Source organism: Mastomys coucha, unplaced genomic scaffold (assembly GCF_008632895.1).
Source record: "Mastomys coucha isolate ucsf_1 unplaced genomic scaffold, UCSF_Mcou_1 pScaffold8, whole genome shotgun sequence".
NCBI classification, from domain to species: domain Eukaryota; kingdom Metazoa; phylum Chordata; class Mammalia; order Rodentia; family Muridae; genus Mastomys; species Mastomys coucha.
The window spans coordinates 26,363,694-26,379,070 of NW_022196914.1; the positions used below are offsets into that span (position 1 = coordinate 26,363,694).

At 41.2% G+C, this 15,377-nt stretch overlaps 1 protein-coding gene across 6 annotated transcripts in view; it reads left to right on the forward strand.

The window, feature by feature from the left end:
* Nucleotides 1-15,377, forward strand: part of Ctnnd2 (catenin delta 2) — an 851,684-nt gene that overhangs the window by 591,525 nt on the left and 244,782 nt on the right. For 4 of the 6 annotated variants that reach the window (XM_031360309.1, XM_031360310.1, XM_031360314.1 and 1 more), the window contains 2 exons: nucleotides 10,566-10,652; nucleotides 12,854-12,986. In XM_031360309.1, coding sequence (XP_031216169.1) covers nucleotides 10,566-10,652; nucleotides 12,854-12,986 — 220 coding nt within the window. The remainder of the gene's footprint in view (nucleotides 1-10,565; nucleotides 10,653-12,853; nucleotides 12,987-15,377) is intronic. The other 2 variants (XM_031360311.1, XM_031360312.1) reach the window with 1 other exon arrangement.

Genomic DNA, 15,377 nt, shown 5'->3' on the forward strand with positions numbered 1-15,377 from the left:
CGGCTGCCACTGAGGTGGTGCTTTTTCGTGAACATAGCATGATGCTTGTAGTTTTTGGTTACCAGGGGTCTCTGTCTGGTGTTTCCAGGTTCTTGGCATCTGATTCAAAGAACCAGAAAAGTGCACATAAATTGCAAACAGCAAGAAGTTGTATTTAAGGAGACAGTACAGTACTACACACGCAGAGGAGCATCAGGTCCCCTGAGCTAGAGTGCCAAGAGCCATGAGTTACTCTTAGGCACTTCCTTGTGGGTCTACCAGGAGAAGAAGCTGATTGCGAAGGAGGGGGTTTCTGCATTGATTGATAGTCTTGAATCATGGAAGCTTTACTTCCGTTGGTGCATCTCACTTTAATCATATCCAGGACCACTCACATGTAGCCAAAAATGTTAAATAGGAGTTTTCCCCTAAAAGTTTACCCAAAGGACAAAGTTTGTCTTACTGCATATATCCCCCTAAACCAGTCCAACCTAGAATGACCCCCTCCTTCTAGTACCTGAGCATTTTCCTGACATAGTTGGAAGGAGGCAGGGAGTTACTAAAGGCTCCTTGCCTGATTTGGTGCGGTGTGAACTTCCATGTAGATGAGATGTAGGTGAATTGTTAGGAAAGGGGCATGGGCTCACACAGAGCCCTCAGTTGCCAAGCCTTCCCTACCCTTACTGCCCGAACACCCCAAAGAAAGAGGGAGAAGAAGGACAGGATGGAACCTGGGAGCCAGTGTGCAGAGACCACCTTAAAATGATCTTAGATTCTGGTTCTGTACTCATTAAGAAGCGCTATGATATATGTCCTTTGCCGCTATGAATAGCACACTTCAGAACAAATCAGAAGAAAATTCTTAGAATGAATGGAAATCTATTTTTCCCCAGTAGACAAATATTTACATTCAGCTGACTTATCTGGTGAGTCATTTAATTAAAATTCTAAAATTAAACTTTACAAGAATGACTTCTGTTCCTGTGCAAGTGATCTGCCCTTCCTCCAACAGTTACTCATTATGCCCTTCCTCCAATAGTTACTCATTATGCCCTTCCTCCAACAGTTACTCATTATGCCCTTCCTCCAATAGTTACTCATTACGCCCTTCCTCCAACAGTTACTCATTACGCCCTTCCTCCAATAGTTACTCATTACGCCCTTCCTCCAACAGTTACTCATTACGCCCTTCCTCCAACAGTTATTCATTATGCTCTTCCTCACTATGACTTAAGTAATAGCTCTTATAGGGACCTTTGGCTTGTCCTTGTTCCCATACTGCTCCTAATGCTCAGTGTGCTCAGGGACACACCAAAATTTCAAAGGGACAGTGGTTTAAGTATTTTGAGAAAATATAACAACACTAAGTATGCAGTAGTGCTCATGCTACCTTCATCAGTACAGTTTAGATTTTGATTATGACTTGTTGTCTTTGTTTGTTTTTTTTTTAATTAGGTTATCACTTTGCAATCTGGGTTTTCAGAGGTTTCTATGATTATAAAAACAAAAACAAACCGACAGTGGTGGAACATGCCTTTAATCCCAGCACTTGGGAGGCGGAGGCAGTTGGATTTCTGAATTCAAGGCCAGCCTGGTCTACAGAGTGAGTTCCATCCAGGACAGCCAGGGATACACAGAGAAAACCTGTCTCTAAAAAAAACAAAACAAAAAGAAAAGAAAAGAACAAGAACAAGAAATTGCTCTCAGTAGAGGGGAGGAAAGAAAGATAATACAACCTCTTCAAGGTTCCAGTTGTTTGGGGCCAAAAACCTTTAACTTTGTGGAACGCTGGTAATTCTTACATTGTTGGGACCAGCACCAGACATATTGGCATGAAGCGCTGAGCCAACAATGACCCTGTTAGCCAGTCTTATTTAGGAGCTACTTAGTGCCACCAGGTCAAAAGCAGCTGGAGTTTGCTGCACTCTTCATTTCACTTCACTCTAATGAAATGTAGAGTTCCAAAAGTTTGCCTGTGTAACAGTTACCTCAGACAAGGTCCCTAGAGAGCCACCATGCTTACTCCAAGGAATTTTACACTCATGCTTGGAAGGTGAGCTGAAAACTCTGCCATTCTCATGGATGAGAAGCATCACTTAACTATTGAGAAAAATGACAGATATAGTATACACGCATTGATGATTTGAATAAGTAAGCTTGTGTTTATTACAGTTTTTCTTTTTCTCTGCTATGAAAACTCCTTCATCTGTCTGGTCCACTCTGCTTGTCATAAGTTGTAACTACTGTGACAACAATACCAAAAGTGGCCCCAAACTCATTGCAAACTTAGTTAATCTTCAAATTAATCAGAGCCATTCTGAGAAGAGTTAGGCACACACCTGTGCTATACCTAAGGCATACCCAGGACTTTATTGACAAGGAGAAGCGTAAGATAAGTGGACACTATATTTTTAAAAACGAGCCTTATTTATGGTTGTTATTGTAGTTTGACAAGAAGCTTACATACATATACCATTGCCCATATTATCCATAGGATAATAGTCTACAGCTCCCCACCCCAGCACACCGCATTGACTCTTCCCATTGATGGACATCCATTGTTGCTTCTTTGATTCAAACTGAAGGGAGTTAATATTCTTATAGTATTTTTAGAAAAATCCAGACATTGGGTATGGATGTAAGTTAATAGATTTATGGTAAACAGCACTAGGATTGGATCAAAGAAAAAGTCATGGAGAATGCCCTTGGATTACATGCAGGTAATGAGAAGGAATTGTGCATGCTGGCTTGGTGACCACGAAGTCCTTCTCATATGAAGAATGAATATTAGGAATCCACTTGAGCTCAGATGGATGCATTTTAGCAGTCTGTTTGTTTCTTGGGTGCTTGCTTGCTTGCTTGCTTGCTTGCTTGCTTGCTTGCTTGCTTGCTTGCTTTGGTCAGAAGCACCAGGCTACAGACTTATTTAAACAGGGGCCCTTATGCTCTCCTGTCCCAGCAGCTGACCACCACTGACACTTAGTCTTACTGTGTCTCAAGCTGCAATAATGTGATCTATGAGTCAATCACCCTTTATGAGCTGTCATGCTCATGGCAGCATTTCAAGATACATCAGTATCAAGGAGAAGGGCATTTTATATGAGCAGTGAGCTTCTCATTGACCAAGAAACTCCTTTACTTCAGTTCCTTACTTCATTTTTTTCTTTTATTGGATATTTTCTTTATTTAAATTTCATATGTTATCCCCTTTCTCGGTCTCCCCTCAGGAACCCTCTATCCCCCTCCCCCTGCCTCTATGAGGGTGCTCCCCCACATACCCACTCCCGCCTTCCTGCCCCGGCATTCGCCTACACTGGAGCATCGAACCCTCTCAGGCCCAAGGGCAACTCCTCCCACTGATGTCCAACAAGGCCATCCTCTTCCACATATGTGGCCGGAGCCATGGGTCCTTCCATGTGTACTCTTTGGCTGGTGGTCCACTCCCTGTGAGCTCCTGGGGGATCTGGCCAGTTGACACTGTTGTTCCCACTATGAGGCTGCAAACCCCGTCAGCTCCTGGGCTGGAGAGATGGCTCAGCCATTAAAGGCCGGGCTCACAACCAAAAATATAAGTGTTCCTTCCTTTATAAAAGTTGTAGTTTTGCTATGATGTGCCAAGAGCTTGGCACATAACTTTAGCCCCCATCATAATACTTGGGTGGAGACAAACAGATCTAAAGTGGGATGTTTCTAGGTGGCATTTCCTTCTTTCTTCCTATTCTACCAAGATCTCTTCTCTGGGCAGCTCCAGCCCAGACTGTGAGGTGGAAGTTGGGTCCTGACAGCTGTCACCATGAGCTGGTCTTGGAGATGTTATGTTGAGGACTAAAGGTTTTGTAGCTCCCCAACCACAGGCAAGGAGACTGTCTAACAAAAGCCAGACACTCCACAATCATGTCTGAGAACAGACAAAATAGGCATGTCATCTAAAACACAAATGTGAGCAGCAGTCTCCCTGTGCTATCTGAATGACTGATACTTGTGTGTCAGGCACAGGGTGAGCACTGTTCTCTTCTCTCTTCTGGGTGAGGTCCTGTCAGTCACAGGGTGAGTGCTGCTCTCTATTCTCTTCTGGGTAAGGGTCTTTAAGGCACACAAGCACAGTTTCTGTGCACATATGATAGCAGCCAATGTAGAACCAAACCATTCTACCAGGGCACCAATACAGCCCCATCCTATATAACTTTCCCTGTGTCCACATAAGTACATGCCCCACAGTCTCTGTGGAATGAATTCTTCATGTGAAGAGCATTAAAGCCCAACGGTGCTCAACCACAGTTATGAGCTGGTCATCTTGGTAAGATATATTGAAGTGGCACTAATGTTAGCAGAAATATGTTTTTGAAGTTTACTCTTCCAGAGTATGATCATATAAGATATATATTCACCAGAAAAGTAGCCCATAGATCGTGAAGAAATGTACTATATTCTTTCTTGGATTGCATGCATTTCATATTATACTGTTCTGCTGCCTCAGTTGCTGACAATAATCCAAAAGCAAGGATCAGAGGCTGATAGTGCATGCCAATTTTTACAGCAGATCAGCAGATTCTCCTGAGATTCTCTGTAAGGGTGTATCTCTTCTGGATGTTCTCCTAAGTAGAGATAGCATACTTTAGACAACTAAAGCATGATGATAAAAGTGAATGTATATTTGGAAAGCGTGCTACAGATTTTTTTTTAAGATTGAACACAACAATAGATACAGTTATGCAATCTAGTAGCTGAGGCCAAACTCAGGCCAGCAGATGACCTCAAAGCCCCTATGTTTGTGTTTATGACTTTCATGATAAATACACCATGACAGGTGTCGTAGAACAAACAGATCTTTGTGTCCAGAGTCACAAAGCCCAGGGTGGAATACCAAAGAAGGTCTTGTAACTAAAGTGTCTAGCGATGTCATTTTGCCTTCCAAGAGAAGCGCCAGGCTTTCCTACGTAATGTTCATCAAATGCACCCTTTGTACTGAGAAGCTCCAAGCTTTTCTAAGGAAGGTTCATCCAATGCACCACTTTGAACTGAAAATTGGCAGATGACCTGGCTACTTAATTTGTTTCTTTAATTTTTTTGAGTTTATAATGTATTATCCCCCTTTTCCTTTACTTTTCTCCCTCACAAACCTTCCCACAACCCCTTTGCTCTCTTTCAAATCCATGTCTTCTTTTCATTAATTGCTGTAATATACATTATATTATAATAATTATATATTATATAATATATATAGTAATTATATGATATATATGTATGTTCTTAAGTACAGAAATTTAAACTGTTAATTCTGAGTAATATCACTTAGATGTGTGTTTTCAGGATGGACTGCTTGGTGTTGGATAATCAGTTGGTTTGTTAGTCCCCAGGGAAAACTATTTCTTTTGCTTCAGTATCCCTTAGTTGCCAGTAGATTTTTGTAGAGGGTTGAGGCCTCATAGGCTTTCCAAATCTATTTTAGCATGTCTCTTGTTGTCCTTGTTCAGCCCATAACTAGGCAGTTAAGGTTTATATGTAGTATTTTTAGTCTACTATATAATATCCTTTAAAAATATATGTGTATGCACATTATATGAAAATACATATATATATGTATATATACATGTGCAATATATAATCAAGTATTATGGGGATATATATGTGTATAACATACATATAGAAGCATGTATACATGAACATGCACATATATATGAGTATCGCATACAAAAAAGTATCCACACATAAACATTCCAAAGGAGACCAAGGCTTTCTGACTGTTTATTCTCAAGTTATTAAGGAAAGACTATTAATCCAAATCCTTAAATCGTACATTCCTAACACAAGAATGCCAAGCCTCAGATCCCTTCTTCTCCATTCAGACAGAAGGGTCCAGGCAATTTTGGGGGGGGGGGGCTAGAGGCAGAATCTAAGCATTCTCCATGAAGTCATTATAATTCCTAAGGTAAATTTCATGGCATAATGATAGTTTCTCCATTGAGCTTCTTTATCAAAGGAAACCTTTGTGGCTAGCTAGGATAATAGTTCCCTCTCTCCATCCCTCCCTCCCTTCCTCCTTTCCTCTGTTCCTCCCTTCCTCCCTCCACTCCTCCTTTTCTCTCTCCTCTCTCTTTCTCTTTCTCTTTCTCTCTCTCCTCTCTTCCTCTCTCTCTCTCTCTCTCTCTCTCTCTCTCTCTCTCTCTCTCTCTCTCTCTCTCTCTTTCTCTCTCTCTCACACACACACTAAGTTATGTATATCATATATATGTGAACTTAAATTTTCCTCATGAAACATTTAGAACTGAACCCATTTAGTAACATTAATGAATGTATAACTAGCATTTAAGGTTCATTAACATATCACAGATGTACTATAATGAATGTGTATATCTTTTACAGCCTCATGATCTTTTAGAATATTTAGGTCTTTAATAGAAGCAGACATTCATTGATCTTAACCTACCTGTAATTAAAGATAGTAAATAATCACATTAATTGTGCTGATCCTTCCATTTTATTTTTTTCTTCTCAATTCTTAATAAACTGAACTCAAAGAAGGAGTTCATAGCTAGCTAAGATTAAAGTCAAATATTTGAAGTCCAAATAGTTCAGAAAAATCAAGTTTTCTCATTATTATACTGTTTGTCTCTCTTTACTTCAGTAGCCACTAGGAAACATGCTGTTTCCATGTTGACCATCCCTATCTGAAGTGATAGATCATGGAGCCCAGCCAGTGGCCTCCCCTAAACATCATGGTAGCCTGATGGCTCTGCCCACACCAAGCACCACGCCCCTCTCAGGACTCTTGCCTCTTAGTACTTGCCTCTCAGTACTCCCTCTCAGTACTCCCTCTCAGTACTTGCCTCTCAGTACTCCCGCTTTCCTCTGACACACTCCTCACCTACATGCAGTCCATGAGTTCTGTTTTCAACAGAGCAGCCAGAAGGGTCAGAAGGATCCTTTCATAAATTCAGCCATGTCCAGTTGTAATCGGCACTTTTCCCTGAAGATTGTGAGTTTTAGCAGATGCATAACCCCCCCCCCCCTTAAAGTGATCCTTTCAAACTGCGAGCCAGATTAAAGCATTCCAATGGCATCCTTATCTCTCCACACAGCAGTCGGGGGCTACAATGGTTGAGCTGCCCTACTGTATATGGATCCCTTTGACCTCACCTACTGAGTGAGGCTCTCATCTTGCTCCCCATCAGCCACTGCCCTTCTTGCCTTTTCTCGGATATGTCATGCACACTCCTGCCCCAGGATCTTCTTATTTATCATCATCCCAGACTCTGTGTGTATGATGATAGTACCCCCAAACTCTCACAGGCTTATATGGCGATATTTGGTTTTACTGTTTTAATTTCCCAGGCACCATTACATTAATGCCCTGTGGTCATTGTAACATAATACCACAAGTGACAAACAAATAAATAAAACCAGACATAACAAAACAAAAACCAGGAACCAATTTCTTACCATCTAGAATATCAGATGGCTGAATGTAAGGTGTTGCCAGAGCTGGCTCTTCCCATAGGTGATAGGAGGAGAGGCTGGACCTGCTTCCTGTGCTGTAAAGAAACATTCATATTCTTGGCTTGCATCCCCCACCATTTCTGCCTCTATCTTTACATTTCACTGTCTCTCTCTATTTCTGTGTCCTTTTCTGTCTATACTTTCCTTAGACATAGGGACCACTCTAGTCCTGTATGATCGTCTCTTAATCTTTACCTTAACTACATCTTTCTAAGGTTTCAGCTAGACCTACTTAACACACTATACATATACCACAATCTGGTAAAGAAACTTTTTTACTCTTTGACAGTTATCAGTTACCATTTGAGATTAAGTTCCTCAAGACAAAAAGTGGCTCTGGTCAACCTCATTGACTAGATACTCTATGAATATGCAAAAATACTTGTCAGAAGGGGTAGGGAGATTTGTGGGTGGATCCTAAGACAAAGCAGGTATGTAGACATGGGTGTACAAGAAGTTAGGCTAAAAGGTTTAATACAAATAAAATAAAGATTAAGAAAACTATGATTACAAATATATAGATACCTTACCAAGAGGTGGTAAGGGATTCATAGGAAGTCAATAATCTGTGCTCATAATTGGAAATGACAGAGAAGACACTCACAATTAGAGGTGTTGTCCCTTGTGGTATACCACGAGGCAATTATCTCTACCCTTTTGCCCTAATAGAAGGGAGTCTCTCAGACTTCCAGGGGTTGAGCTTTAGTAATTTATATATCTGAATTCATTCTTTGCAGCTACTACAAAGCAACACAATGTTCAGGGGCTTAAAACAGCACAATGCTATCCAAATTTACATACACCATGCCACAGCCAAGGAGTTGGGGTTACTACTGTCCCTTCTGAAGGAAAATCTCCCTTGCCTTTGAAAATTCCAGAGCTGTGCTCCCCAGCCACTCCATTGCTCTTGACCCATTTGCCCATTCCTGAAGACATTAGTCCATCTTATCTCACCTTATTGTCACCTTCTTCTGTGGAAGCCTCCCACCCATCTGTCGTTTAAGAATGCTCCAGCTAGCATCAGAGAACAATGGGTAATTCAAAATAATCACCTTTCCTCATAGAGCCCTTCCCTACATCACAACTGCATCGTGTGTTTTTCCAGATAAGGAAGCACTCCCAGATTCCAACAGTTAGGGCTTGGAGGATGTCAGAGGCTGTGGTATGACTTTCCATAATATCTTCTCCATTCCTTACTTTTCTATTGCTGTCACAAGACAACTTCTATAAAAGAATGAACTTGCTTGGGGCTTATGGCTTCAGAAGATTAAAGTCTGTGAGCATACATGGTGGGAAGCATGGCAGCAGGCAGGCAGGCATGGTGCTGGAGCAGTAGCTGAGAGCTTACACCTGTATTCACAAGCAGGATGCAGAAAAAGAAAGTACTAACTGGTTGGGATGGGTTTTTGAAACTTCAAAGCCCAGCCCCCAGTGAAACACCTCAACCAACAAGTCCACACTTCTTAATTCTTCCCAAATAGTTCCATTAATTGGGGGCAATGTCCCCATATCCGAGTTTACAGGGGACATTCTCATTCGAATCACTACATTATCTAACCAGAGACCTATCATACCAGAGACATGTGCAGAATGTCACAGGCCATTCTCTCTTGATTTCCTCATGAAATTCAGTTATTTGATTTAAATATAAAAAAATGCTTCTTTAATTATTATTATTTCCTATTGTCATGGTTACTTGTAATATTCCTCATGACCTAAGCACATGTGGGTAGCTTGCCCAGTCATGATGCCAAACCCAGGAGTCATGGCAGAGTAAATGTTTGCTGGTGTATGGCTGGTAAATCCATCTTATGAAAACTGTACAGTGTGTGAAGAAAGCCACTTCTTTGTACAAAATTATAACAATTCACTTTCTTTCTAACTGGTCCTAATTCTAGTACTATTTATATCAAAGTAAAGAGTTTTAAAAATATAATTAGCAGATTTTGGGCAGGTTTTTATTTGGGATTGCAATCTACTCAAGAATAAAGTGGACAGCATTAGTTCTTTCATGTGAATATCATCAGATAACTTCACTTTGGTTAGTGAAAATGGAAATATCTTCTTTTTATTACTAATGAAAGCCTTCTGCCTACTCTCTAATTCCATCACCTCTGAACCACTCTCACCTTCTCCCAGATAAAGTGAAATAAAGAACAAAACGGCCTACCTCACGGCTCTGGATCTAAAAGTTAAAATTAGTAGTCTCTAAACTTTTAGAGTTCAAAAGTTTGTAACGATTGTGGGCCTAGAAAAGATGGCTTAGATCATAAAGTGCCTGCCCTTCAAGTCTGAAGAACTGAATTTGGATTCCAAGTGCTCCCATAAAAACAGAAAGTGGGGGTAGTAACAAGCGCCAGTGATGTCAGACCCCATGGGTAAGAAGGGCAGTGGCCTGAATCTTCAGAGCTGATTGACCAACCAACCTAACCGAGTCAATGGGTCAGTGAACGACTGTCTGAAAAAAGCAAAGTAGAGGGCAGTTGAGGAGATGACCTAATATGGACTTCTGGTTTCCACACACTTGCATACATGTGAGCTTGCACACTTATATATGCACACATATACCAACACATGCAGGTGCACGTGAACACACACCACACATAGATGATTGAGATTTTTGACATTTAGTCTAAACAGGCACCACTGAAGTTCTTCATGCTGCAGTCAAAGGGAAAGTGTCTAACAGGAAGGTTTGCCAAAAGTGAAATTTGAATTGTAAGGACTAGGGTGTCCTCAGGTTCTTTTGGGGGCGGGGGATCCTGATGAAATGTTGTGACAGCTCACCAACTCTTTGATTTTGGTACCAGCACGGTAACATAGCAAAGGAATTTCAAAACTGCTAGCTATTTAGTTCTGTGCTGAGCCTTGTGATCTTAACAAGGCAGACAGTCCATACATGAGTGAGGGGGTAGTCACAATATTGTTGGTCTGTGTGACAAGCTTTAATGGAGGAAAGGTTACATTTGCATATTCTCCAGTTCCATTAACATTTTCAGGGTAAAGCCCAGTAACAAATGAGAGTTATGAGTTCACCTTCTAGGAATTATAGAAGGTTCTTATTTATTATTCTTCTCTCCTTCGTCTAGTTATATGGAATCCCTGACATTTCTAGAGGGCCCACACTGGGTGCCAGCTGTAGCTATTATTGCTAACCATCCCACCAATACTCTAAGGTAGGAATTATTATCTCACTCCAACAGATGGGCTCAGTGGGCATCCACATAGCCAGTACCCCCCACTATAGCAGTATAAATATCCAGCAGAGTATAGAAGGGACTGGGGGATATCCAAGCCTCCCATCCAAGACAGTGGAATCTTTGGAAGGTTTGAACCAGGCAAGTGCAGTCAGTTCCACCCTAGACTGTCTAATAGAGCAGTGAGGTAGGAAGGGATCCCAGAGGTCTGAGGATGTGGGACAAGGAAGCTGCTCAGCCTTTGACCTGTCAGAGAACAGTTTGGAGGTCTTATAGAATCACAAGGCTTTGAAATAGTCACCTGCCACATCTGAGTCTGGGGTGTGTGTGTGTGTGTGTGCATACATACATAGGTGCACATATACACAAATGTTCAACAGCCCCTAGGACTTCCTTCCTGGAGCTCTTGCTCAAAAGGTATCCTTGATATATGCTCATGTCCCATAAGCCTTTGCCTAATAGAGCAATTACCATCTGGCTAATAAAATACACTGGAATGAGCTTTTTACTAATTGCTTTATGAAAGTGTAAGTTTACATAAATTCATCTTAGCCATGCTGTATCTTTTCATGGAAGTTTCATTTATGGATTCTCTATAGATTTAAGCTTCATTTACATAAGGAATATAATTCTACTGGGCTAGTATTATGAGTACAGTAATATTTTTAACTTTACAGAGGTGATTTGGAAATATGCAAAATATGGAAAGTAAGTTGATAGGAAAACCGACTTCTCTTTTTTGGACCTACAATTATTTTCTTCTGTGATACCATAGGCCTACTTTCTCTTCTTCATCTGATGAAGACATATTTTCAGCAAACATGTGCTATATTTCTTTTGAGAAATGTGTCAGCATAAGACAGAATGCAAGTTTATTGAAGTCTTCCTACATGTGAAATCAAATGCTTTGTCTCCACCAATAAAAACTAGCCATTTTCAGAAACCTCTCTACTGCATTTGTCTTTAGCACCAACATGCTTTAGGGTTTGCTCGATGGCTCTCCCAGCTGTGATAAAGGAAAGATAAAAAGAACAGGTTAGGATCTGCGGGGGAACTGTTAGCCTCTGTCTCTCCCTTCTCTGCCCCATTTGTCATGAGTCCTCTGCTCAAGCAGCAGCTTTGACCTGCAGCAGTCTGCTGTGTGCTTGTGAGTCACTGCACCAGGAGCAGGAATGGCTGCAAAGTCACCCCATCTCTCCGCAAGCCCATCTTTCAGTTAAATAGTTTTCATTGTGACTTATGAGGTCAGGGTTTTATCTGTGGTCTAAGAGGTTTCTTTTTAGTTCTTTGTTAAAAATCAGCTCTCTGCTGTAAGAATAGAACGCACAGAGTTCTTTTTCCCCTACCAGCCACGTGGTCTACCTGAGGGAGCTGAGAGATTTTATAGAAGAGCATTCGTAGGAACAACTCAAAAAATTAGTTTTATAATAGACATAAATAAATATTATCTTGAAAGTAAATAAACAGCCAGCTTCTTGGACTGATTTTTATTTCTTATAAAAAAAAGAATACAGAAAGAAAGACAAGACACATAAAATTTGCTAGTATGCATCTAGTAGCTCTTTAAATCAATAGTTTACCTTCACAGAGTCATGGGACTGCTACGCTTGCAATCTCAGATCATGAAGTCCGTCTCTTTGTTTCATTTTGTCTCTTAAAAGGCTTTAAATACATGTGTTATTTTCCAATGTTGGGGATGGTCTTTTTTGAAGAAGTTATTATGAAAATAGCAGTAGTAAAATAATATCAGCATGCTCACCTGCTCTTGTGACATTTTGGATTATACCCATTATTTTTCTCACCTGATAATTTAGGCAAATGCTATATGCCTGTCTTTTGAGGTCACATATCAGAGAAATGTGTCTTCTACTCCATCTGAGCCCAAGTTAAAACACATGGGTGGCATTTTAATTCATATTTTCCTAATCTTTCATAAATTTTCAGGAAATTCAAGTCATATGTCTGTAATCTTCATGGAGTATAAACATATGTTCATATGAATGTGTAAAAGCTGGTACCTCAGATCTTCTCAGAAATACTGTCTGCACTGGACCCATCTGTGCATGAGGAAGCTCAAGCAGTGTTGTGAGATGTTGTCTTGACTGTGAAGCACGTTTGGTGGATGTTAGAGCTGTTCGTGCTGGGCTATCCCTCATGGTTTCCTGCTTCCTTTTATGCAGGGAGTTTGGATGGAGAGACCCGGAGCTGCCTGAAGTGATACAGATGTTACAGCACCAGTTCCCTTCCGTCCAGTCCAACGCTGCAGCTTACCTGCAACACCTCTGTTTCGGAGACAATAAAATTAAGGCAGAGGTAAGTGCTCATGGCATCATCAAGTGAATGGTGTTGGGTTCATAAGCACTCGGGCATGTTCAGAGTCATGCTGACAGAAAAATACAGGAAAATGAAAATTACAAACTCCCATTGTCAACTTGGAGATTCATCTTCGTAACTAAGACCCAGCACTTTTCATGTAATTAATTGCATGTGGATGTGTGCACATTCTTTTCCTAGTAAATACTGAGGACAAAGGACCAGGCATGTCTGTCCTTAAAGCAGAGAAGTTTTCAGTGCCTCATGCTGCGAGGATTTGTCTTCCTTTTCCTAATTCTGTCTTTGGAAATAATCTGTCTCCCAAGACTTATAAATGCAAGGCATCAGTTGTTATCTCCTCAAATTATAGTCAGGATTCACGATGGTCCATGTATCTTTGAGAACTTGTTAGTAGGCTTTACCATTTACAAAAGCAGCAGTGGATATAATATGGATATATGTGATCCATTAAAGAGACTGGTGTCTGTGTCCATCACATAAATGGTTGTTTAAAATGCCCCCATGTTTTTGTAATGCCCTAAGGTACAGAGTACATTGTAGGGTATTTTATTTCTGGAAAATTACCATGATCATTGCAGCTAGCTCATTTTTTTTTTTTCGGAAAAAGGATACACATTCTCAGGCAAGCAGCTGAGTAATCAAATTTTCAAAATATTTTATAAACTGTAATGAGTCATCTCTGTAACATGTTAGTAACTTTGAGTATGAGTCCAAATTGGCTTAACAGTAGAAGGAAAAAGATTTGAGGATGCCCTTGCAATTTATTATGGATTTGTGCTTGCTTGCTTTCGGAAGTATGTTGGCCAGCAGATTTTCATTTAAGAAGTTGGTTCGTGCCTATCATTGGTAAAAACGTCTGTTTGTAGTTCTCAGCAATCTGATTTGGTCCTTCAGTTACATTGGTTGCTGGAGACATTTAGAACTGTCTCAACTGGAGAAGTAATTGGTGGTGGAACTGGTCCCCAGAGGGAAGAGACTAAGAATACCACAGCCTCTTGTAATGCAGGGGGCAGCTACCTATCCTCAGATGCTAAGACAGACAAAGTTTAGACAAGGAAGCATGTTGACCATCAAGAGTGAATTTAAAATGTAAAAATGTGCCTACACTATTAAGATGACCTAAATCTCATTAAAGTCATGTGACAGATATTCCATATAGACACCACCTTAGGACCTCTGTTTTATTTTTACATTCCGTATTTTATTACCCAAGACCCCCATCCACCCTCTGACTATTCCACATCCCATACCTCTTCCCCAACCCCCATCTCCACATGGATACTCCCATCCCCCACCCTACCTGACCTCTAAACTTCCTGGGGCCTCCAGTCTCTTGAAGGTTAGGTGCATCATCTCTGAATAAACACAGACCCGGAAGTCCTCTACTGTATGTTTGTTGGAGGTCTCATATCAGCAGGTATATGCTGTCTGTTTGGTGATCCAGTGTTTGAGAGATCTCAGGGGTCTAGATTAATTGAAACTGCTAGTCCTCCTGTAGTCTCCTCAGCTTCTCTCAGCCTTCCCTAGTTCAACAACAGGGGTCAGCTGCTTCTGTCCATTGGTTGGGCACAAATGACTCTTTCAGCTGCTTGTTGTGTTTCTCAGAGGGCAGTCATGATAGGTCCCTTTTTGCTAGCACTCCTTAGCCTCAGTTAGAAGTGTCAGACCTTAGGACCGACCACCACTTGAGCTGGATCCCACTTTGGGCCTGTCTCTGGACCTTCTTTTCCTCAGGCTTCTCTCCATTTTCATCCCTGTAATTCTTTCCAGACAGGAACAATTATGGGTCAGACATGTGACTGAGGAATGGCAACCCCATCCCTCACTTGATGCTCTGTCTTCCTGCTGGAGGTGGGCTTTATAAAGTTCCCTGTCCTTGCTGTTTGGCATTTCATCTAAGGTCCCTCCCTTTGAGTCCTGAGAGTCTCTCACCTCTCAGGTCTCTGGTACATTCTGGAGTGTCCCCACAACCTCCTATTTCCTGAGGTTGTCTGTTTCCATTCTTTCGGCTGGCCCTCAGGGCTACAGTCCTTTTCTTCCCTCACCCAATACCAGATCAAGTTCCCCTCTCCCTCTCACTGCCCCCCCATTCACTTTCCCTGGGTCCCTCCCTCCCTCCCCACTTGTGATTGCGTTCTTCTCCCTCCCAAGTCGGACTGAGGCATACTCACTTGGACTCTTCAGCTTGTTGACGTTTTTTGAGTTCTATGGACTATATCTTGGGTATTCTGTACTCTTTTTTTTTTTTTATTTTTGGCTAATATCCACTTATTAGTGAGTACAAACCATGCACGTCCTTTTAGGTCTGAGTTACCTCACTCAGGATGACATTTTCTAGTTCCATCCATTTGCTTCCAAAATGCAGGATGT